This window comes from Pan troglodytes, chromosome 1 (assembly GCF_028858775.2).
Source record: "Pan troglodytes isolate AG18354 chromosome 1, NHGRI_mPanTro3-v2.0_pri, whole genome shotgun sequence".
Lineage (NCBI taxonomy): Eukaryota > Metazoa > Chordata > Mammalia > Primates > Hominidae > Pan > Pan troglodytes.
The window spans coordinates 215186037-215210494 of NC_072398.2; the positions used below are offsets into that span (position 1 = coordinate 215186037).

Consider the following 24458-nt stretch of genomic DNA (forward strand, 5'->3'; position numbering starts at 1 on the left):
TCCCGGCTTTGCTGAGCAAGCAGGTGGGTAGGGAGGGGCTTCTCTGGCTCTTCCGGGCCAGCCTGTCTCCACAGACACATGTTCAAACCACCTCGGCCTCTGAAGGGCTTTGGGTCCAACACATCTAGGTTCGAATCCCAGCTCTGCCACTTACACAAGTGCGAGCCCCGCCCTTTCCAAGAGGCTTCGCTTCCCCGTCCGTAACATGGGAAGAGCCCCTCCACCCTCCCAGCTGTGTGGGGATCAAACGGGGCCGTGCTGGACAGCTTGCAGCCAGGAGCCCATGCCCAGAAGGCACTCCAGAACTCAGGGCTAGAATAATTGTCTTCCGGAATTCTCTTTTACCTCTGACTGAAATCCCACCTAAGGCGCTCGCAGGCATCACCTCTGACACAGAGATGGAGCAGACAGTTGCCGGGAACATAACCTTCTAGACCTTTAAGGAGAAAGCTGCCAACTTTGTCCTCTTGGGGCTGCTAAATGTTCTGAGAGTCAGAGGGAGTGCAGGCACAGAATCCAGGTCCCCATGGGGGCTGGCAGGGGACAGCTGCACATTCTACACCCCCTGGCAGGGCTCAACCTTTCCTTAGAGATGGGCTGTGAAGGTTGTCTGCCTTGAGGGAAGGAGCTCCTGACGTCACAGAGCGGTGGTGCTTCCACCTACCCTGTCCCCAAGGAGCCTGCACACTGATGGAGGAGGTACAGCCGTGCAGGAGAACCAGAGTCTGGAGGGGAGGCACAGTCCTCAGGAGCCCCCAGGCTGACAGGGGAAACAAAACACACAATAAACCCCAAACTTGCAAGGTTCTGGGGCAGGCACCGAGGTCCGAGTGGCAAGGAGACAGGATCCAGCCCTGTGCAGTGGTGAGGAGGCCCCTGGGGCTGCTGTGATCGGCCTGGAATGTCAGGCTGTGAGCTCAGCCCTCTCGGCCTGCGTGTCGGGCTGTCAGCAGGGCCGGCGCACGGGAGAAGATTTCCAGCCCCCTCTGGGCCATGGAGAGGCCTAAATTTAGCTAGTAGACAAGGGGCTGGCCCCAAGCCCAGGGACAGTCGGCCTTATAAAGCGGCCGCAGTCGGAGCCTGGCACGCTCGCCCAGAGGCCTGCGCCCACACCCTCTCCTGTCCAGCCCTCGCCCGCCTGGGCAGGGCCCGGCGCCGTCCGTGGATGAGCCACAGAACCTCTTCCACCTTCCGAGCGGAGAGAAGTTTCCATTCCTCCTCCTCTTCCTCCTCCTCTTCCACCTCCTCCTCGGCCTCCCGTGCCCTCCCGGCCCAGGACCCGCCCATGGAGAAGGCCCTGAGCATGTTTTCCGATGACTTTGGCAGCTTCATGCGGCCCCACTCGGAGCCCCTGGCCTTCCCAGGCAAGTGATCCGGGCCCTGAGGGGAGGGGAGGCGCACAGGGAGGGCACGTCTGCTCCAGGGCGCCACCGAAGGCGCTGTGGCTGCCGGTCGGCCTGGAACAGGTGCTGCACAGCCTGCAGCCATGTGTGGCCACCAAGACAGATGTGGCCACAGGGACAGATGTGGCCATGAAAACAGGTGGGCCTCTAAGGAACAGTTGTGGCCCTGGGGGTTGGACATGGTTCCATGGCCACCCATGCTCTGTAACCACAGCCAATCCCAGCTGGAGCCCTGGAGGGCTGGATGGGTGAGTGGTGGGAGGCAGCCCCCAGGCTCCAGGCCTGGGGTGGGGTTGTTACAGACCTAGCCTCATATACACACACACTGTGCTGGGTGAGGCCCCACCCCCACCCCAGAAAAGGTGGGCTGTAGGAATGAGGAGGAGCTTAGGGAGAAACAGCAGGGGGGGAGGTAGGGCCTGGGGGAGCCGCCCCTTGCCCCAAGAGAAGGAGCCAGAACCCCCGGATCTGCATGCAAGGCCTGCTCCATGCCTCGCTCACAGCAGCCCACCCCACAGCCCGCCCCGGGGGGGCAGGCAACATCAAGACCCTCGGAGATGCCTATGAGTTTGCGGTGGACGTGAGAGACTTCTCACCTGAAGACATCATTGTCACCACCTCCAACAACCACATCGAGGTGCGGGCTGAGAAGGTGAGCCCCCGACCCCCTACTCACCGCATCCCAAATTCTGCTCCTGCCTCCAATGTCTCCTACTCCCCCTTACCATCCTGGGACCCCAGATCCTGGCCAGTGTCCCTTCCCCACCCAAACTCCCCCAGGGCTAACTGAAGGCCTTGTCCCTGCAACCCATGGCCATGGGGCCCCCTCACTGCCTCTCTTTGCACCGAGGTTCCCAGATCCTTTCTTCCAGGGCCTGAGCAGCTGAGGGAGCCTCCGGGGAATGGGAGAGGGATGGAGGGATGTGGGCAGAGGGAGCCTGAGGGGGTGGGGCTTGAGGGTGGGAGGTGACAGGTGTGAGATGGTGATGGCAGAGTGAGGACAGCTCCTCTGGTAGCTATAGGGGGCGGATGCGGGTAGGTGGGGAACTCACCTGGGCAGTGGGGGGAGGGGTTTCTCCATGTGACACACCTCAAGCCCTCTTCCCTCCCACAGCCGGAGACCCATCCCCCATCTTGGGACCCCTAAATTAGGCCCGAGGCTGGGCAGGGGCCCTGCAGTTTCGGGTCTCACACACACTCCAAACCACACACAGCGCCCGCCCACAGGTCTCAGGGTCACTGGGTCTCTAGCGTGTCTGAGTCCGAACTTCCAGGAGGCACTGGGGCCTCCACCCTGGAGAGGGTATGGCCAGGCCTGAACAGGGGCGTTGCCCAGGGACAGCCACGGCTGCCAGGAGGAGAGGACCTGCCCCAAGCCTCCTCCTAAGCCCCCAAGGACTGGCTTCTTCCCCTCCACATTCAAGGGTGGATTTCTGGGCATCCCTGCCAGGGATGCCATGGACTGGGGGCACCAAGACCCGCAGGCAGCACGTGCCAGCCCTGCCACCCCCAACAGTGACTCAGCCGCCCCAAACTCCCCTGGACACTATGTGCTGGCTGAGTTGTGGGGGAGGGGCCGGCGCTCAGCCCTGGCGGGCAGATGCCCAATGTGCCCGGGGATCCAGGAAGGCACGGCTCTCCTCTGTCACCTCCACGTTCCCCAGGAGCCCCAGATTCAGAGCCACTGCCACAGAGCCACCTCTCTCTCCAAGCCCCACCTCTTCCCCATGTCCCTGGCCTGTTCCTTGGAGCTACTGGAGCTCTGCGAAGCACCCCTGCGCTGTCCCTGCAGAGCCTTCGGCCTGTGGCCATCGCCACCCTGGGCAGCCCCTCGGCACCTGAGGGCAGAGCCCCTCGGCATGTGGGGCCTGGCTGGGGTTACAATGGGGAGAAGAGGGCTCTGGCTTGTCACAAGCAGGACAGGGGTCGGGGCAGCCTGCCTGACAGGTCACCCCTTCCCCAGCTGGCGGCTGACGGCACCGTCATGAACACCTTCGCTCACAAGTGCCAGCTGCCGGAGGACGTGGACCCGACGTCGGTGACCTCGGCTCTGCGGGAGGACGGCAGCCTCACTATCCGGGCACGGCGTCACCCGCATACAGAACACGTCCAGCAGACCTTCCGGACGGAGATCAAAATCTGAGTGCCTCTCCCTTCCCTTTCCCTGTCCCCCCGCCCCACGCCTGCCAGCAAAGCCTCGCTAACCCCATTACAACAGCTCCAGGACATCTCAGCCCAGGTTCTAGCCCCCACGCACCCCAGACCCCAGGTGGACCATCCTCCCAAACTAGGGCCCTCCACTCTATCCAGGGCAGGCCAGGGACTCCCTGGCCTGACACATGATGCCCAGATTTCAGATTTGGCCTCCGTCACTTAATCCAGAGTACAGGGGCTGGGGTCAGGGAAGGAAGATCGAAAGAACCCACTGTGGGTCAGGGGAATGGGACCAGCAGGACATATGGGCAAGCTCTGCAGGACAGACAGACAGACAAACCCTCTGATCTATGAAGTCTCTGCAGGGCAAGGGGACCAGGGACCTGGAACCCTCTTGGCCAAGGGGAGTGGGAGAGACAGAGGGAAGGTCACAGGCAAGGGTGCCTATCTAAGTGGAACTAATTGCCCGAGGGCTCAGCAAGGCCAAGAGGAGACAGCCGTGACGGTAAACTTCCCCTCTACCAGCCTCCAAGCCCCATGCCAGCGAGCAGGCTGCCTGCCCACCCCGTGCCCCCAGCCAGCTGGCTGTGCCAGGGCAGAGCCATGCCACATCTGTATATAGATGGGGTTTTTCCAATACAGCTGGTTCGTGATAAACTGCATGAAACTCCTGCCGTCCTGCGCCTGCTGGGGCCTCCAGGCAAGGCCACGTGGGGTTGGGGGTGGGGCTGGTCCTTCTCCCTCCCACAGGCCTGTGTTCTTGGGGCTGCTCCCATGCAGACAGGATCACCTAACAGAGATGGAAGCCAGGGCATGGATGGGGCTTTGGGTCCTCGAAGTTGGACCCCAGCTTCTTGCCACCTTCCCCTCCGGGCAGTCAGCTCTCCATCCATCCCCCTCTTTAATCTATGAATCTATAGGCTCGGTGTGTGTGACACACACACCCCTATCGTTGTCCTTCAAATACTCAGCATTACCATTGGTTGAGGCCAAATTCAGAGCTTTCTCAAATCAGATTTACAATCTCCATTTTCATTAACGGGGAAACATCTCTGAGCCACTGAGTGCCGTGCTTTGTCACTGAAGGTTAGATCTGAACCCAGGGTGTCAACAGCTGCTCTCAACTCCCCACCTCTGGGCACTGAGGAGTATTTCCCCTCATTCTACCTGTCTAAGGCTATGCACCCCTCCCCACGTCTTCCAGCTGGGGGATGGGGGGAGTCATAGGAAAAGCCCCCATCTCCCATCTGGGATAGGGACCTTCCATCAGCCTTAACCCTGGGAAATGCCTGCTGCCCCCAGTGACTCTTGGTTTCGTCTCCCACATACAGAAGCAGGGTGGAGGGGAAGGGTGGGTCTCAGTTAGCAGGGGTCCCCAGGGCAAGTCAGCCTCCTCCCTCCATGCCTCTCTGGTCAGTGTGCCTTAGGGTGGCCTCTCACTCCCACCACTCTGGGCCCCTTGGGGGAGGACTGGGGAGGGGTCCGTGGGAGAGCCCTGACGCTGGAACCTGTATACATAATAAAGGACAGTTTCACAGACTTCTGGAGGCCGCCTGCCTGGAGTTCTCAAACTTAGGGCAGGGCTGGAAACCCTGAGAGAAACAGACACACCTTCTTTGAGATTTGGGGATGGGGGTTGTAGCTCAAGTTAAAGCTGAAGACCTCACAAAATGTGGGTGTTCCTCGGCCTCCTCCATGGGCTCCCCAGACCCCCCTGGGCAGGAACCCCAGGATTGTTTCTGGAAAACCCTTGCAACACCTTCTCATCCAACTGCCTGCCCTTCCCTTTTTATTATTTCTTTCCTTCCAGAGATATTTACTGTCCTGCTATGTGGCGGGCACTGTGCCAAGCACTGTTTCAGTCCCAGGCGCAGGGACGCAAAGGTGGGCAGGCTGCACCGGGTCGCCTGCCCTCTTGAAGCCCTTCTTGTACCTAATGGGGATTCTGCGGCCCAGAGAGTCTGAGTGACTGGCCCAGGGTCACACAGCCCCAGAGGCAAAGCCAGCTGGAACTTGGGGGCGGGGGGTGTCCGGGTTGGTTCAGGGAGCCTGGGGAGGGGAGCTCTCCGGAGGGGTCCCCCACCCCGCACACCCCCAGGCTTGCTCCCCAGTGCAGCTCCACCGGCTGCGGTCAGGAGGAGGGGAGGGGATCAGAGGGGGCGCGGTATTTCCAGCCTCCATGACTCACTGATTCCACTGGGCTATTTGCAGCCCCGACACTCATTGGCGCGAGGTTGGGGGAGGAGCCAGCCTGGCTCCCCCTCCCGCGCCCCCCAGCCGGGGTCAGGCTCACCATGGCGTACCGATCTCAGCGAGCCCTCCCTCGGCCGGCCGGTGCTGGGAAAGGGGGCAGCTTCCCAAGTGGTCAATGGGGCCGAAAACCACCCCCAGCCCCCAGCAGCCCCCTCCCCAGACAGCAGTTTGCGAGGATGAGGACTGCTCAGGGGACCAAGCGGCCGCTGGGCCGCTGGGGCACGTCGGGTCTGAAGGAGCCCTTGGCCGCCAGCCCGGCCAAGGTGACCCTGCGGTAGGGGAGGGCGGGTCGGCCGCGGGGCTTTCGCCGGCTCCGCCCCCTGGGCGCCCAGACTGGCCGCGGCGCTTTGTCTCCCAGCGCCCCCAACCCCCTTCCAGGCTAAATATAGGCCTGGCTGCAGGCCCTGCGCCCCGCCCCCACCCGGAAGAGTAATTATAGCCGCCCCATTCATTGAGCAACTAGTGTGTGCCAGGCGCGCCGCTGATTCCCACAAGAGTCCTGCAAAGCAGGTACTATGATTAACGGTGTGCCTAGAAGGACACGGAGGATCAGCGAGGTCAGGCAACTGGCCCAAGGTCACCCAGTCTGGAAGTGGCACGGTTGGGATGTGAATCCTTGCTATGGCTCTGGAAGGCCCTCTGCTGGGTCAACCTGGATCAGTCGCCACCACCAATGGGCTGAGGCAGCTCCCCTCCTCCCACCCTGGCAGCCCCCACAGGGAAAGGCGGTTCTCGCGTCTTGTAGCTTTGGGGGTGGGCCTGGGCAGCAGGTAGGGGAAATTGAAAAGACGCAGCTCTCTGGGGCTGGAGACCTGTGAGAAAGTCCAGGTCAGGTAGTACCAGAGACTGGGAGGGGCAGAGAGGACCTAGAAGGTTTCCTCACTTTGAAGGCCTAGCCCAGGCCAAAGGCCTCCTCCTCCAGGAAGCCCTCCAGAGCCAGAGCACAAAGAGCCCAGGCAGATGTTCAGAGCCCCTTCCCAAACCCTGTCTTCAAAGTCAGATGGAAGTAGCGCATGCTCAGGAGCCTGAGGTGAGAGGATCTCTTGAGCCCAAGATTTAGAGACCAGCCTGGACAACATGGCAAGAACCCGTCTCTACACAAAATACGAAAATTAGCTGGTATGGTGACGTGCACCTGTGGTCTCAGCTACTCGGGAGGCTGAAGTGGGAGGATGGCTGGAGTCCAGGAGATGGAGGCTTCAGCGAGCCGTGATCGCACCACCGCACTCCATCTTGGGTGACACAGTGAGACCCTGACTCAAATAAAATAAAAAATGACCGGGTGTGGTGGCTCACTCCTGCATTCCCAGCACTTTGGGAGGCTGAAGAGGGTGGATTGCCTGAGCTCGATAAATACAAAGTATTTATTTGAAATCAGCCTGGACAACATGGCAAAACTGCATCTCCACAAAAAATACAAAAATTAACAGGGTACGGTAGCACATGCCTGTAGTTCCAGCTACTTGGGGGTTGAGGCTGGAGGACTTGCTTGAGCACTGGTGGTTGAGGCTGCAGTGAGCCATGTCTGAGCCACTACACTCCAGTCTGGGCAATGGAGTGAGAACCTGTCTCAAAAAAAAAAAAAAAAGAAAAAGAAAAAAAAAAGTGACCTTTTGTATTTGACATCTTTCACCTAGCATAATGTTTTCGAGATTCATCTATATTGTAGCATGGACCAATAATCTTTTCCTTTTTAAGGCTGAAACATATTCTGTTGCATGGCTAGGCCACAATTTGCTTACCTTTTCATCGGTTGATGGATGCTTGGGTTTGGTTCCACCCTTTGGTTTTGGTGACTAGTGCTGCTCTGTGCACTTGTGCAGATTTTCTTTTTTTTCTTTTTGAGACAGAGTTTCACTCTTGTCACCCAGGCTGGAGTGCAATGGCGCGATCTCGGCTCACTACAACCTCCGTCTCCTGGGTTCAAGCGATTCTCCTGCCTTAGCCTCCTGAGTAGATGGGATTACAGGCGTGTACCACCATGCCTGGCTAATTTTATATTTTTAGTAGAGACGGGGTTTCACCATGTTGGCCAGGCTGGTCTGGAACTCCTGACCTCAGGTGATCCACCCACCTTGGCCTCCCAAAGTGCTGGGATTACACTGGCCACTGCGCGCCTGGCCATTTGTGCAGATTTTCACATGGACGAATGTTTTCACTTCTCTTGAGTATATATCTAGGAGCAGAATTGCTGGGTCCTCTGAAAGCTCCATGTTTGTTTGAGGAACTGCCAGACTGTTTCCCAAAGTGGCTGTACCATTTTACATTCTCACTGATGATTTTACTTAATTCATGGTTAATGAAGGAACCAGTAAGATGTTACAAGCAGTTCAAAGAAGGAGGCAAAGAACAGATGATATCTGTAGGTCAGGGAATATTGAAATGAATGTGCACAGAGGTAACACTGGCTTCTTCCACAGTTGGGAAGGAGAGTCCACTGGACTTGAACAGGACAGGACAGAATGTGCTTGTCTGTAGACAAGAAGTATGTTGCATTCCTACGGGCTACTTACAATAGACAGAGTTGTAAAATAGCTCAAAGGCAAAGAAAAATGCTCACCCCCTTGAGAATCAGACAATGCGTAGATGGTATTGGATATGTTTTGTGATCTTTTTTGCATATTCCAAATTTTTCACACCTCTGTCACCTTGGGCCTAAAGGAAATAATGTATACAGTGGTCCATTTCCAAAACAAAGTGGCTTGAATAGGTTTGAGTCCGCAAACTACAGAAGAACAGAATATACTAGGCCCCTGCTTTGATAGCCGGCGCCTGCTTGTCGGGGCCTGCTTAGTTGCCCTCACCCAAACCAAAAAAGTTGAGTCTAGAATGAAAGTTTATTAGCCTGCAAAATAGCTTGCTTTGTCTATTCTTATCAGCTGGCCTGACTACCTAGGTCATAAGTCAGATACTTGAGAAAACCCTAAGCTGGCTGTGATTGCAATGTATTGTGGGCTGCAACAAAATGCAATAAGAAATTCCCAAAGAAAACACCTAAAAGCTCCTACCCAACAACCAATAGGCGACATCCAGGAAGATTGTGATCCTACAGTACTCAGCCTATGAGGAACCAGGGGAGGGACCTGCGCACTAGGGGATAAATTGCTTGTTGTAACTGTGCTGGGTGTGCCTGCCCACCAGACACCCCATCTCGTAAGACCATCATTAAAAGTCTCTCTTCCACTGTTCTATGTGCCTCTGAGCCCATTCTTTGGGTTTGGACAGGTAAGTTGGTTTCTCACAGGCCTGATGACCTGGTCTCACACCTCACCTTCCCAGAGCAACTTCATCACCAACCTATATACCAATGCAGCCCCATTGCCAGCCTCAACCTCTGACCAGAGCTCCAATGGGGAATGGGTCACCACCTGCCCACATCCCCCCTGGCATGTCCCACAGTCCCTCACACGACATCCGCCTCCTGAACCTGTCATCTCCCCATGTCCCCACTGGCTCCTCCGCCTGTGTGCTCCATCTCAGCGAGGGCCCTACCACCCATTCAGTCTCCGGACACTCCCCACATGCTGCCGGGTGCCAGGCTGGATCATTCTTCACTCACTTATTGAACCGCTGTGACCAGTGTGTTCACAGCACAGTATGTGGCTGCAAGCGCAGTGCGCAGTCACATTGCCTGAGATTTGGATTTGGGCTCTACCAGTTTCCAGTTAGTGACCTTGGGCAAAGTATTCAACCTCTCTGTGCCTCAGTTTCCTCTGTAAAATGGCAAGAGAAATCATGCCAACCTCACATGACTGGGGTCAGGTGAACTGATACGGTGTGGGGTGTATATTCAATTGCCCCGTAATGACGACAGCTATAGTAACTGACGACATCAATAGTAATGATGACAGCTCCCTTTACGGAGCAAGTATAAGTGGTATAAGTGCCTGGTTCCTCTGAATTCTCACCAAGGCCCCCCAGGGTTCAATTCTGAAATGTCACTTTGCTGGGTGCCTGGCATAAAGTAAACATTCATTATTCCGGATGAAAGGAATATTGGTTAGAATGAGTCTGGCTTCTGAAAAACAGACCCACTGGTTGGCTGGCCCCAGCAGGTCCACACCTTCCCTGTCCAGGCCTGGACCCAGTGTCCTCTAGTCTGATGAGAGGGCGACACCTGCTGGTGAAAAGCCAGATGTGCAGCCACAGGTCTCCTTTCTCCTTGAGGGTCTCAAACTCCCTCTGCAGCCTTGTCCTTGGGGCCTTCAGGAGAGTGGAATGGGCATATGTCGACCAGATTGTACTGCGTCCTCCTCTCTAGTCCAAACCATTGCTCTCCTTTGTCAGGATTAAGACTCAGCCTCCGGTGCCTCCTCCCTGCAGTCAGAAGGCCCGGAGGGATCCTTTTCAAAGGTACGTCTGGCCATGACACTGTCTGCTCACAATTTCCAGTGCTGCCATCTGGGAATAAGATCTAAGATCTAAAGGTCTTGTTGCAGCCTGCCAGGCCTCACCTGATGCAGCTTCTGCCACTTTTCTTTTCTTTTTACTTTTTTTGGTTTTTTTGAGACAGTCTTGCTCTTGCTGTGTCACCCAGGCCGGAGTGCAGTGGCGAGATCTCGGCTCACTGCAACCTCTGCCTTCTAGGTTCAAGCAATTCTCTCACTTCAGCTTCCCAAGTAGCTGGGATTATAGGTGCCCACCACCACGCCCAGCTAATTTTTGTATTTTTAGTAGAGACGGGTTTTCGCCAAGTTGGCCAGGCTGGTCTCGAACTCCTGACCTCAGGTGATCTCCCCCCGCCTCCCCCTCCTTGGCCTCCCAAAGTGCTGGGATTACAGGCATGAGCCACCACACCTGGCCTCCTGCCACCTTTCTGATCTGTTTGTTTTGTGTGTGTGCATTGCCTGTCTCCCCCAACTAGAGGATAAACTATTTTGTGGCTGGGCCTCATTGTCTTATTCATTGCTCCATCTCATGGTTTAGCCCAAAGCCTGGCATTCAGTGGATGCCCAATAAATACTTGGTGAATAAATGAATGAATGACAATTACCCTAGCCAGACTGAACAACTGGTCCTTCTGCCCAGAGCACTCCCCACTTGCTCCCCCACCCCACCCTTTTGTATAGCTTAGTCACCGGTCAGATCTCATTTTCGGCATCACTTCCTGCAGGAAGTCCTCCCTGATCTCCTCTCTCTAGAGTGGGCTGGTTGTCCTCCAGCATCATTCTGTGTTGCCCTTACTGTTGCACTTCTCAGAAGCTATGGCAATTGTGTGCTTTCTTTCTGGCCTCCCCCACCTGGCTGTGAGCTCCTTGAGGACAGGGTTACATTTATTCTCTGTGTGTCCCCTCTGCCTAGAAGAGACGCTACCAGGATGAGAGGGTATATACCTTACAGTTACAAGCAAGAATATGGGCACCAGACTTGCCTGAGTTCTAATCTCAGTGGTACCAGTCTATGGAACTTTGAGTCCATTCTTCAACCTCTCTGTGCCTCAGCTCTCTAATCTATAAAATGGTCACAAATACAGTGCCCATGTTGTTTCTCTGACACAGAGTAAATGGTCAATACATGTTAAATGTTAGTAGCTAGTATTTGTAGGAACCTAGTAAAATAGTCATTGAATAAATTAATGACCAGATACGGTGGCTCACACCTATAATCCAAGCACTTTGGGAAGCTGAAGCGGGAGGATAGCTTGAGGCCAGGAGTTCAAGACCAGCCTGGGCAGCACGTGAGACCTCTTCTCTACTAAAACTCAAAGAAGTCAAGCTGGGCATAGTGGTGCACCTATAGTCTCAGCTACTCGGGAGGCTGAGGCAGGAGGATCACTTGAGCCCAGGAGTTTGAGGCTGCAGTGAGCTGTGATTGTTCCACTGCACTCCAGCCTGGGTGATAGAGTGAGACTCTGTCTCTAAAATAAATACAGAAAAACCCAGTGATTTTTATCTGGGAGCTTTGAGACTGACTTCCTTAAATAGGTTGCTTTAGGGTTTCTCACAGTGCTGTGCATGTCTTAGACTCACACACACCCTCACACCCACACCAGTAACTCCACCTCCTGCTCAGGGAACACGATTGCCCTGAGGGGTGAACCTCCTCCCCCCACCTTTTTTTTTTTTTTGCTATCCCTAGAGGGCAGCATGAGCCTGGTATGCAGTAGATGCTCAATAAATAACATGTCTTGTTTTCATTCGTTCAAATATGATACTCTATTTTTGAGTACCTCCCTCCCTTTTGAGAAGCCAGGTCCCCTTATTTCCCATCTCAGATCCCCAGGTCCCACCTGGGCTGCCTTCTGGGATGGAGTCTCCTGGAGCCAACTTCCCTGAGCCTCCCAGCCCCCACTGGCATGGCCCTCGAGTCTCCCCATGTGGTATCCCCTGCCTTTGCAGTGACCTACACACTCGCCTCTGAGCCAAGATGGCAGCAAGAAACCCGTTGCCCCTCCCCGTCATGCTGGGGCATTCTGACCACTGCTCTGGCCTGCCCTGGGGTAAGATGACAGCAGGTGGCCCTGGGGAGGGTGGATTTTCTCAGGGCTGGCCCCTTCTCATCTTTTAGATCATACTTTGTTGCCTGCGCAGAGAGGCCCTTACCAAGCACTGCATCAGGAAAGGTCTTCACCCCAATCACTCTCCCTCTAGCATCCTGTTTCAGTTCCTGCAGAGCATTCATCGCTGTTCAAAATCATCTTCTTTATTTATTGGGTTACTTTATTTATTCAGGGTGGGTTCCCTCCACCCCAAAAATACCAGCTCCAGGAAAACCATGGTATCTCCCCAGCACTTTGCAGGGCCTGGCATGTGGAAGATGTACCAGTAATATTTGCTGTATGAATGAATGAGTCTCTTCATGTGCAGGTGACTTATCCTGCCTCTGCCACTCGACGGATGTTTCAGATGCCCCTTAGCGGATCTAATGATGTTTCCTTGGCTCAAGCACAAAAGACTCCTGCTTAGCTGGGGAAGCAGGGCCAGGCCCTGGGAATTGCAGCCTCTGGGCATCAGAGCCCGGCCCTTCCAGCTAATCGGCCTGCCCACAGACACAAGAGGAGAGGGCTTTCAGTGAGTCCTTGACTGTTCCCCAAGTTGAAGACCTCACAGGCGCAGCCTTCACGGGTTTCCCCTTAGCCTCGGGAACCTCCTGGGGGCAGAGCGGGCTGACCGGGAAGGAAGCTGAGGCCACAGCCCCTCTGCAGAGTGGCAGGGTGGCCCTGGCCTGGGCAAGGCATCCCCCACCCATGGGGGTCACCCGAGTCAGATGGGGCCAGTTTTCCCCACAGAACACGATGTAGGTCTTCATTGGTGGGGTGACAAGCCCTCGATTGGGACTGGGGGCTTGGGGTGGTGATGGGGTTGCTGCCAGGGAGAGCTGCTTCCCGTGGGTGCAGTCAATAACAAAAGTCAGATGAGCCGTGGGGACGGTCTTCTGATGGCCAGCCAGCTTCCCACCTAGAAGAGAGGAAAAGACCAAAAGTTAGCACAAGCAGGGGACTTTTCTTTTCCCCTGAGACAGGGTCTCGCTCTGTCGCCCAGGCTGGAGGTCATGGCTCACTGCAGCCTCAGCCTCAGGGGGCTCAACCAATCCTCCCATCTCAGCCCCCTAAGTAGCTGGGACTACAGGCTCATGCCACCATGCCTGGTGAATTTTAAAATTTTTTGTAGAGATGAGGTTTCCCTATGTTGCCCAGGCTGGTCTCAAACTCCTGGACTCAAGAAATCCTTCTGCCTCAGCCCAATCAGTACTGGAATTGCAGGTGTGAGCCACTGCACCCGACCAGGACATGGTTTCCTGAATTCATTTGTTTATTCATTCGATAGGGTTCAACTGAGTTGGTTGATACACCAACAGAGGAGGACAGTCAGGGTTTAAGTGTATGGATTTCAGCATCAGAGAGACCTGAGTTCAAGTCTCCACTTACCATCCATCCATCTGCCTTCCAGGAACACAGAGTCCAACATGTCATTGCCTCCCAACTTTGCTGTTCCCATGAGCTGCCTGGGGAGCTTGTTAAAATGCAGAGTCTAGTGCAGTGGGGCTGGGGTGGGGCCTGAGACTCGCATTTCTAACAAGTCCCCGAGGGATGCCAATTCTGCTGGTCCACGGACCATATTATGAAAAGCACAGTCCTCAACCCCAGAGAGGAAAGCCCTGGCCATCTTTCCAGGTGAGGAAACTGAGGCTCAGCCTGCACAAGTGTTGGTGGGTCTCAGGGAGCATCTTGCTACTCTCCCCCTCCCTACATAATCTTGTCCACAGCCTCAGAGAATCCCATCAGTACCTGGTGGCATTTGCCCTGGCAATCCCCCCGCTCAGAGCCCAGCACAGGGTAGAGGGATGGACAAACCAGCCAATAGACTTATCAATGAAGCAGGTGTCTGAGCAATTGTATCTGAATCCAAAGCCTGTGCTCTTAAAAAGGTAACTTTTTGAGTTACCCAAATAACATACACATCCATTCTCTTAGCTACGTGCTGTGAAACACAACGTGGGCTCAGAAGGAAGCTTATGTTCTAGTAGGTTGGCTAGCACAGGAAATAAAACGAGCCCGCCCTTGGCTGGAGAATCCCAGCAACCCAAGGGAGTAGCATGTTTGCCATCAGACCCCCACCCACCCCCAGCTGGTCATTCTTTTTTTTTTTTTTTTTTTTTTTTTTTTTGAGATGGAGTCTCACACTGTTGCTCAGGCTGGAGTGCAGTGGTGCGATCTCAGCTCACTGCAACCTCCGCCTCCTGGGTTCAAGCGATTCTCCTGCCTCAGCCTCCTGAGTAGCTGGGATTATAGGCACCCGCCACCACACCCAGCTAATTTTTTGTATTTTTAGCAGATATGGGGTTTCACTATGTTGGCCAAGCTGGTCTCGAATTCCTGACCTCATGATCTGCCTGCTTCAGCCTCCCAAAGTGCTGGGATTACAGGCATGAGGCACCGCACCTGGCCCCCAGCTGGTGTTTCTGTGGGACTGGGGTCCCTTTGCCGCCTCTTACCGGAGCTGGTCTCCAGGCCTGTCTCACGGATGGTGCCTTTGAGGTTGGCTCTCCAGTCCCTGGGGTCTTCTGACGGGGCCATGTGGCTACTCCGGCGCCTGCCTAGCTCTGGCAAGAGAGGAGCTGTCCTAGGCCACTCTTCCAGGATGTGGCTCCCCCACTGCGGGACCAGACCTTTTATACTGACCGGATCCGGATTCTCTGAGTGCATTCCACCAGGAGCCAAAGGAACTGGCCCAGAGCAGTCAGGGGATTGCTTTGATCAACAGGGTTATGTCAACAGGATTATTGTTGGCTCAATGGGAGGCAGGCCTCCTACCAAACAGACCAAACAGACACTATTTCTACCAAGTGCAGCTGCTTCCTGATTTAGGGTAGGCCTCTGGAACCTTCTCATCCAGCCTCAGTTTCCCAAACCTCAGTCATTATCCAGTGGTTCCACCAGTTTGGCTTTTTCCCCTGTCTAGGAACTATACGTAATGCTACTTAATTCACATGTCCTTGAAGTCAGCCAACTGTTTTTACTGAAAAAGAAGTGCACTTGGCCGGGCGCGGTGGCTCACGCCTGTAATCCCAGCACTTTGGGAGGCCAAGGCGGGTGGATCACAAGGTCAGAAGATCAAGATCATCCTGGCTAACACGGTGAAACCCCGTCTCTACTAAAAATACAAAAAATTAGCTGGGCGAGGTGGCGGGCACCTGTACTCCCAGCTACTCCGGAGGTTGAGGCAGGAGAATGGCGTGAACACGGGAGGTGGAGCTTGCAGTGAACCGAGTTTGCGCCACTGCACTCCAGCCTGGGCGACAGAGCGAGATTCCATCTCAAAAGAAAAAAGAAAGAAAGAAAGAAAGAGAGAGAGAGAAGTGCACTTTATTTATTTATTTGTTTATTTATTTTGAGACTGAGTTTCGCTCTTCTTGCCCAGGCTGGAGTGCAATGGCACAATCTCAGCTCACCGAAACCTCCACCTCCCAGGTTCAAGTGATTCTCCTGCCTCAACCTCCCGAGTAGCTGGGATTACAGGCATGCACCACCACACCCGGCTAATTTTGTATTTTTAATAAACACAGGGTTTCTCCGTGTTGGTCAGGCTGGTCTTGAACTCCTGACCTCAGGTGATCTGCTTGCCTTGGCCTCCCAAAGTGCTGGGATTACAGGTGTGAGCCACCGCGCCTGGCCAGAAGTGCACTTTATTTTAATTTTATTATTATTATTATATTTTGAGATGGAGTCTTGCTCTGTTGCCCAGGCTGAAGCACAGTGGTGTGATCTCAGCTCACTGCAACCTCTGCCTCCTGGGTTCCAGTGATTCTCCTGTGTAAACCACCTAAGTAGCTGGAACTACAGGCATGTGCCACCACACCTGGCTAATTTTTTTTTTTTTTTTTTTTTTTTTTTTTTTTGAGTAGAGATAAGGTTTCATCATGTTGGCCAGGCTGGTCTCAAACTCCTGACCTCAAGTGATCTGCTTGCCTCAGCCTCTCAAAGTGCTGGGATTACAGGCGTGAGCCTCCGCACCTAACCTATTTTATTTTATATCTGCTACTGGCCCAGATGAAAGAAATGCACTTTAAAAGGAAATTTGGTATTGCTATATTAAATAGAAACAGTATCACTTCCAGAAATAAGAGGTACCTATGCCTGGTAGCCAAGTTGGCCACCAAAGATGTCCATGCCTTAATCCCCAAAGCCTGTGAATATATTACCTTATTTGGCAAAAGGGACTTTGCAGATGTGATTAAGAGTTTGAATTTTGAGAAAAGGAGATTATTCTGGATTACGTGGGTGAGTTCAATCTAATCACATGAGTCCTTAAAATCGGAGAACCTCGCCGGGCGTGGTGGCTCACGCCTGTAATCCTAGCACTTTGGGAGGCCGAGGAAGGTGGATCACCTGAGGTCAGGAGTTCGAGACCAGCCTGGCCAACATGGCAAAACCCCGTCTCTACTAAGAATACAAAAATTAGCTGGGCGTGGCGGCACACGCCTGTAATCCCAGCTACTCAGGAGGCTGAGGAAGGAGAATCGCTTGAACCTGGGAGGTGGATGTTGCAATGAGCCAAGATTGCACCCCTGCACTCCAGCCTGTGTGATGGGAGCGAGACTCCATCTCAAAAAAAAAAAAAAAAAAAAAAAAAATCAGAGAACCTTTTCTGGCTGGATTAGAGAGATGTGATAACGGAAGAAGGCCAGAGAGATATGAAGTGAGGACTCAACCCTCCCTTGCCGGCTTTGGAGGCGGAGGACGGGGTCCTGAGCCAAGGTATGCCAGTAGCCTCTAGAAGCTGCGAAAGGCAAAGAAAGGGATCCTTCTCTGGAAATTCCAAGAAGAAACCTTCCTGCCAACACCTTGATTTTAACGCAGTGAGACCCACGTTGAACTTCTGACCTATAGAGAAAAAATTTGTGTTGCTTTAAACTCCTAAATTCCGATAATTTATTTAGTATCAATAAAAAACTAACACACTGTGCAAATAACAAAGAAAATTGTAAAAATTAAATTTTAGCTAAATTCTGTTGCCTGTGTTACATGACTTAAAAAGTAACTGGGTTATTTATATCTTACTACAATGTCTTGCTTCCTTCAGGGTCTCACTGTTGCCCAGGCTGGAGTACAGTGGCACAGTCATGGCTCATTGCAGCCTCGACCTCCCGGCCTCATGCAACCCTCCCACCTCAGCCTCCTGATTAGCTGGGACTACAGGCTCATGCCACCTCACCTGGTTAATTTTTTAAAAAACCTTTTGTAGAGATGGAGGGTCTCACTATGCTGCCCAGGCTGGTCTCGAACTCTTGGCTTCAAGCGATCCTCCCATCTCGGCCTCTCAAAGTGCTGAGATTATAGGTGTGAGCCACCGTGCCTGGCCTACAGTTTTTTTTTTTTCTTTGAGACAGAGTTTTGCTCTTGTCGCTCAGGCTGGAGTGCAATGGTGCAATCTCGGCTCACTCCAACCTGCAACCTCCGATTCCCAGGTTCAAGCGATTCTCCTGACTCAGCCTCCCGAGTAGCTGGGATTACAGGTGCCTGCCACCACACCCAGCTAATTTTTGTATGTTTAGTAGAGATGGAGTTTCACCATGCTGGCGAGGCTGGTCTCCAACTCCTGACTTCAGGAGATACTCCTGCCTTGACCTCCCAAAGTGCTGGAATTACAGACGTAAGCCGCTGAGGCTGGCCCCACAATTTTTTTAAAGAAGTAAGTGGACACGCGTGATAGCAGGCACCTCTGATACCATAGGACAAGAAGGGTACTTTATGTCTGTGGTCTCCTACCCCAAAATTCCTAACGCCAGTCTAAATATGAGAAAAACACTGGACAAATCCAAACTGAGGAACATTCCATAAAATACATGTACAATCCCCAAACTCTCAAGATCATGAAAAACAATGGGAGACAAAAACTGTCACAGACCAGAAGGGACTAAAGAGACATGAAAACTTGCTACAGTGGAGGTATCCTGGATTGCATCTTGAAAAGGGCACTGCAGAAATACTGGTGAAATCTGAATAAAGCCTGGAGTTTAGACGCTAATAATGTACTGATGTTGCTTTCTTAGTTTCAACAAACATTCTATGGTCATGTAACTTGTTGACAATAGGGGAAATTGGATGTGGTGTATACAGCTCTGTACAACCGTTGCAGCTTTTCAATACATTGGAAATTGTTCTAAAATTTACGAATTATTATTGGCCAGGCACGGTAGTTCACGCCTGTAATCCCAGCACTTTGGGAGGCCGAGGCAGGTGGGTCACTTGAGCCCAGGAGTTCTAGGTGAGCCTGGGCAACATGGTGAAACTCCATCTCTACTAAACATACAAAAATTAGCCAGGCTTGGTGGTGCGTGCCACAATGCACAGCGCACAGCCATAGCTCACTGGAGCCTCAAACTCCTGAGCTCAAGCCATCCTCCTGCCTCAGCCTCCCAAGTAGCTAGGAATACAGGTGCACGCAACTATGTCCAGCTAATTTTAAAAGTTTTTGTAGAGATAGGGTCTCACTATGTTGCCCCGGCTTAAAAATTATTATTATTATTATTTTTTTGAGATGGAGTCACACTCTCTCACCCAGGCTGGAGTGCAGTGGCGCAATCTCGGCTCACTGCAACCTCTGCCTCCTGGGTTCAAGCGATTCTCCTGCCTCAGCCTCCTCAGTAGCTGGGATTATGGGCGCACGCCACTACGCCTGACTAATTTTTGTTTATTTTTAGTAGAGACAGGGTTTCACCATGTTGGTCAGGCTGGTCTCGAATTCCTGACCTTGTGCTTAGTCTGCCTTTGCCTCCCAAAGTGCTGGGATTACAGGCATGAGCCATCGCACCCAGTCAAAAATTATTTTTTAAACTGCACATAGTGGCTCATGCCTGCAGTCCCAGCACATTGGGAGGCCAAGGCAGGAGGAGCACTTGAAGTCAGAAGTTCCTTGCCAGCCTGGGCAACATGGCAAGACCCAGTCTTCACAAAGACTGAGTGGCTTGGCCCTGGTGCAGTCACATAGGTCCCTGCTAGCTGAGCTGAAATTAAAACCCATTCAGGGCCGGGCGCAGTGGCTCATACCTGTAATCCCAACACTTTGGGAGGCCAAGCCAGGTGAATCACCTGAGGTCAGGAGTTCGAGACCAGCCTGACCAACATGGAGAAACCCTGTCTCTACTAAAAATACAAAATTAGCCGGGCGTGGTGGCACATGCCTGTAATCCCAGCTACTCGGGAGGCTGAGGCAGGAGAATCACTTGAACCCGGGAGGCACAGGTTGCAGTGAGCCAAGATCGCACAATTGCACTCCAGCCTGGGCAACAAGAGCAAAACTCTGTCTCAAAAATAAATAAATAAATAAATAAAACCCATTCAGTCTGACTCCTGCGTGGCTCATTGGGCCTGTGGACTGTACTCTCCTTTTCCCTCCACACCCCATCTGAGCAAATTCAGTCCACGAGCAAATCATGCAGGTGGCACCTTCACAATGATCCTGAGGTGACACTTCTCACCACCTGCCTTCTCCCACCTAGTTTGAGCACCCTTCATCACTTACCTGGACTAACCAACTGGTCCCCCTCTTCTCCCCAAAGGTGTGATGTGGCCTATTAACGTCCGAGCCACAGCTGAGCCCTTCTCTGCCCAGGACCCTCTGCTGGCTCCCCAGCTGCTCTGAGTAATAGCTAGAGCTTTGCAGCAGCCGCAGGCCTTTGAAGCTGGGACTTCTCTCCCTGAACTGCCTGCTGCTCTCACCTGCTCACACCAGGCTGGATGCAAACTTCTCCTCTGGGTCTCAAGCGTACCGATCATGCTCCTGCCTCAGGGCCTTTGCACGAGCCATTCCCGCTGCCCAGAATGCTCTCTGGCCAGATAGCTGCTTGGCTGACCCATCACCTCCTACAAACCTTGCTCAGACCTTGCCTTGAACTCTTGGCTTCAAGTGATCCTCCCGTCTCGACCTCTCAAAGTGCTGAGATTATAGGCATGAGCCACTGTGCCTGGCCCACATTTTTTTTTCTTTTTTCTTTGAGACAGAGTTTTGCTCCTGTCGCTCTTGTCTCTTGGCCATGCATCCAGAGGGCGTCCAGCACAGAGTGTGTGCTCAATACACAGGTGAAGGACAATCCACGAGACAGCTGTCCCTCTCCCAGGACCCTGGGAAATGCTGGGGATGGGGAAGATGTTCGGATGTCAAGAGGAATAGGGTCTAATGTCTGGGCTCTCATTTGAGTGCTCTTCCTGTTCACAGGAGTGGATGGGCTGCACAGTTGGAGCAAAACCGAGATGAGTTTTAAGGGCCACTGAGCATCTTCCCCACTGGCAGTCTTTCCCAGTGTCCTAGGAGATGCACAGCTGTCTCCTGTGTTGTCCTGGATCCCTAGAAGATGGGCCAGGCTTGGAGGTAGAAGGAGAGCTCAGTGGGGAGGGGGCAGAGAAGGGACTGCCCAGATGTGACACATCTGGAGTCTTCAAATCTGCACCAGGACAGATGAGTAGAGCTGCATTTTTCCACCCTGCTCATGTCGGCCTTTTGTGAACTTTGTTTCTGCCCTGTCTGCATTGCCCTTAGGTATTCATTGCAACCAGTTATCACTGGAATAAAAATGGCCATAGGCATTCTGCCCTTCCTTCACCTCTCTCTTCTCCATCCCTTCCTTCTTCCTTCTTCACCTGTGTATTGAGCACATACTCTGTGCTGGACGCCCTCTAGACGCATGGCCAGGGTTGTCCTCATTGACGAGGCAAGATCTGAGCAAGGTTTGTAGGAGGTGATGGGTCAGCCAAGCAGATATCTGGGCAGGGAGCATTCCGGGCAGTGGGAATGGCTTGTGCAAAGGCCCTGAGGCAGGAGCGTGATTGGTATGCTTCAGGCCCAGAGGGGAGGTCTGCATCTGACCTGGTGTGAGCAAGGAAGAGCGGCAGGCAGCTCAGGAAGAGAAGTCCCAGGTTCAATGACCTGAGAGCATTGCAAGGCTTTAGTTCTCACTCAGAGGAGCTGGGGAGCCATTGTGCAGTGCAAGAGCCAAACTGAATGGGTTCCAATTTCAGCTCAGCTAGCAGGGAGCTATGTGACTGCACCAGGGCTGAGCCAACCCACCTGTGCATGAGTGACAGCACCTCACGGGTTCCAGAGCTCGCATGTCCATGGTCCAGCTTAGTGCGTGGCACGCCGAGAATACTTGAGAAATGGTAGCTAAGGACTGTCACCTCAGAAGGGTCTCTTCTCATTTCCAAAGCTGTCTTCTGCTTGGTGAAATGCACACAGACACTGGGCAAGTATGTGTTGAGCTTCTAATCTCTCCCAGACACCGGAGACCCATCCATAGACTGGCCGAGTTCCCTGCCCTTGTGCTGCACTCCCCTTGAGGAGACAGATGATGGGGACATGTAAGGAGCTAAGACATCCTGAGCTGGGAAGGAGGGAAGCAGGGGCTAAGGGATGGAGGCAGCTGGTGGGGGCAGGTGGGGGTGGCGGGGATGCCTGGAGTCTGGGACTGGGGCCGGACTCTGCACTGCTCTGCTTGAGGACCTAGCTGGGCTCTGACTCATGAGGGCAGACAGTGGCCAGGGTGAGGCTGGTGCAGTGCAGCCCCTTCCCCACTGCTGAAGACGCTGCCTTTGTGGGGTGGGAGCACAGGCTTTGGGGAGTTGAGAGCCATCCTCATCCTAGAGGTGGTTGCTTCTGGAAGCAAAAATCCAGGGTTTATGCTCCTGGGACAGGGGAACCTTGGGGCCTCGCGTCCTCCCCATAACCTTCACATTGGGCAGCAAAGGCATCTTCCTGTTGAGTCTGAGGGAGAGAGAAGTGGTGTCACTCACGGTGTCAGCTTTCATCTCACTTAGTCCTCACAGTGGCCCTGTGAGTTAAGGACCATGATCAACCCAGTTTACAGATGAGGACACTGAGACTCAGAGAAGTTACATGGTTTGTCCAAAGTGACACACTAAGTGGCTGAATGGGATTGAATCCAGGTCTCTCTGAGACAGCCCAAGCTGTTGATGGAAACCTCTGGCTCACGGATGAGCAGGTAAAGTGAACAAACACTTTAGAATGCTTATCTGGGGGTGGGGGTGCAGGGAATTGAGCCTTCTATGGGGCCCGAAAGATTTACAGTTGTCCCTCGGTGTGTGTAGGGGAAGCAGTTTCACCACCTCCCACAAATACCAAAATCCACAGATGTTCAAGTCCTGATATAAAATGATGCAGTATTTGCATATAGCCTAAGTACATCTTCCCGTAGACTTTAAATCATCTCTAGATTACTTATGCAATCACATGTCAGATAATGATATTTCAGTCCATGCCAGAATGCACATAGGATGGTGGTCCCATAAGATTATAATGGAACTGCCCTATACAGGTGCACCATCTCTAAAAATTGATATCTCAAAAGAGATGGGGTCTTTTTATATTGCCCAGACTAGTCTAGAAGTCCTGGGCTCAAGTGATCCTCCCAGCATGGCCTCCCAAAGTGCTGGAATTGTAGGTATGAACCACCACACTTGGCCAGGTGTACCATTTTTTATCATTTATACTGTATTTTTATGATCCTTTTCTGTGTTTAAATACACGAATAGCCACCATTGTTTTTGTTTGTTTGCTTGTTTGTTTGAGACAGAGTTTCACTCTTGTTGCCCAGGTTGGAGTGCAATGGTGCGATCTCGGCTCACTGCAATCTCCGCCTCCCAGGTTCAAGCGATTCTCCTGCCTCAGCCTCCTGAGTATTTGGGATTACAGGTGCCCGTCACCATGCCCAGCAGATATCTGGGCAGCCATTTTTTGTATTTTTAGTAGAGACGGGGTTTCACCGTGTTGGCCAGGCTGGTCTCGATCTCTTGACCTCAGGTGATCCAGCCGCCTCGGCCTCCCAAAGTGCTGGGATTACAGGCATGAGCCACCATGCCCGGCCCACAAATAGCCGCCATTATGTTACCATTGCCTATAGTACTTAGTACGGTAACATGCTGCAGAGGTTTGGAACCCAGCAGCAACCAGCTCTACTATTCAGCCCAGGTGTGTGTTTGGCTGTAGCCTCTGGAGGAAGCTAAGGAGAAGAGACCTAAAGGCAGAGGGTGAGTCTGAGGTGGGATCCCAGGACAGGTACAAGAAGTTAGGCAAAAGAGGATGAAATCTGAAAAAATTTCACTATGTTAATATAATTACTGCATTAATAACTTTAGATAATAGTTAACATTATTATTTAGTTAACAGGATTGCACCCAAGATAAATTAATTTTTTTAAAGAGATAAATTCTCATTCTGTCACCTAGGCTGGAGTGCAGTGGTGCGATCATAGCTCACTGCTTCCTGGAACTCTTGGGCTCGAGCAATCCTCCTGCCTCAGCCTCCTGATTAGGTGGGACTATAGGCACACGCCATCATGCCTGGCTATTTTTTTTTACTTTTCTCTAGAGGCAAGGCCTACCTGTGTTGCGCAGGCTGGTCTCAAACTCCTGGGCTCAAGTGAACCTGCCTCAACCTCTCAAATTGCTGGGATTACAGGTGTGAGCCACTACAGCCAGCCCACATTTCTTAGTTTGGACTAATGTGCCATGGTAATGCAAAATGTCATTACTAGGGACAGCTGGGTATAAGGTGTAGAGTACACTACAGTGTCTTTTCAATTTTTCTGTGTATCTAAAATCATTTCAAAAGTAAACATTTATTTTAAAACGTGAAAGTGTTTATCCTTCCATGAGTGTAAAGTACAAAAGACAGGCTCACGGTGTCAACGGAAGTCAGGACACTGGTTGTGGGGCCGGGGGCGCTGGAGGGGCTGGCCATGGTTGGCTTTGTGATCTCGGGGCTGGTGTGTTCCATCTGTGAATGTCTTTCGAGCTGCACACTTACCAGGGATGTAAGTCATGTCTTAATACATTTTCTTAAGTTTAACACCAAATAAAATGAGAATGAAAAGCTTGTTTGGGTTGTGGGGATTCGGTTGCTTATCCAGTCATGAGCCCTGGCCTAGATGCTTCTAGAAGCCTGGAGGGAACTGGGAACATTCCAAGTACAGGTGGCAGAGCCAAGGCCCTGAGGTGGGAACACACTGCTGCATGTCTCTAGCTGTGAATGGAGTCCCCTGGTCGGAAGCAGTGCTGTGTGCCCTGCAGGGTCAGCAGGTCCATGTCCACATTATGGGTCAGTGCAGTGAAAGCCAATCTCAGCCTCCTCCGCAGTGTGACCAGCCTGCCAGCAGGTGGCCAGCTGGTCCATCCCAGGGACTGGGTGCAAGTCT

The 24458-nt window shown here is 53.0% G+C and overlaps 2 protein-coding genes across 4 annotated transcripts; one reads left to right on the top strand and one right to left on the bottom strand.

Annotated features, from left to right (window-relative positions):
* Positions 1-1065: 1065 nt before the first annotated feature.
* On the top strand, positions 1066-5096 carry HSPB7 (heat shock protein family B (small) member 7). Of its 3 annotated transcripts, none has more exons than XM_009449005.5 (3): positions 1066-1364; positions 1910-2055; positions 3367-5096. In XM_009449005.5, the coding sequence occupies exons 1-3, from the start codon at positions 1166-1168 to the stop codon at positions 3544-3546; spliced, it is 525 nt and encodes a 174-aa protein (XP_009447280.2). In that variant the 5' UTR covers positions 1066-1165; the 3' UTR covers positions 3547-5096. The 3 variants fall into 3 exon arrangements, with proteins under 3 accessions (XP_009447280.2, XP_009447270.2, XP_001152022.3); XM_009448995.5 differs by having other exon boundaries at positions 1067-1364; positions 1907-2055; XM_001152022.8 differs by having other exon boundaries at positions 1068-1364; positions 1922-2055.
* Positions 5097-12448: 7352 nt separating this feature from the next.
* Positions 12449-14894, bottom strand: SRARP (steroid receptor associated and regulated protein). Its single transcript, XM_001151710.6, has 2 exons — positions 14745-14894; positions 12449-13207 (listed from the first exon to the last, which is right to left on the bottom strand). The coding sequence occupies exons 1-2, from the start codon at positions 14824-14826 to the stop codon at positions 12780-12782; spliced, it is 510 nt and encodes a 169-aa protein (XP_001151710.1). The 5' UTR covers positions 14827-14894; the 3' UTR covers positions 12449-12779.
* Positions 14895-24458: the final 9564 nt, after the last annotated feature.

What these genes read in the sequence shown, in the direction of transcription:
- HSPB7 (XM_009448995.5), top strand. Translation starts at nt 1,166, where the DNA reads ATGAGCCACAGAACCTCTTCCACCTTCCGAGCGGAGAGAAGTTTCCAT. An exon ending in GGAGCCCCTGGCCTTCCCAG is followed by an intron (nt 1,365 to 1,906) that starts GCAAGTGATCCG and finishes CCTCGCTCACAG; the next exon opens with CAGCCCACCCCACAGCCCGC. An exon ending in TCGAGGTGCGGGCTGAGAAG is followed by an intron (nt 2,056 to 3,366) that starts GTGAGCCCCCGA and finishes CCCCTTCCCCAG; the next exon opens with CTGGCGGCTGACGGCACCGT.
- SRARP (XM_001151710.6), bottom strand. Translation starts at nt 14,826, where the DNA reads ATGGCCCCGTCAGAAGACCCCAGGGACTGGAGAGCCAACCTCAAAGGC. An exon ending in AGGCCTGGAGACCAGCTCCG is followed by an intron (nt 13,208 to 14,744) that starts GTAAGAGGCGGC and finishes CCTCTCTTCTAG; the next exon opens with GTGGGAAGCTGGCTGGCCAT.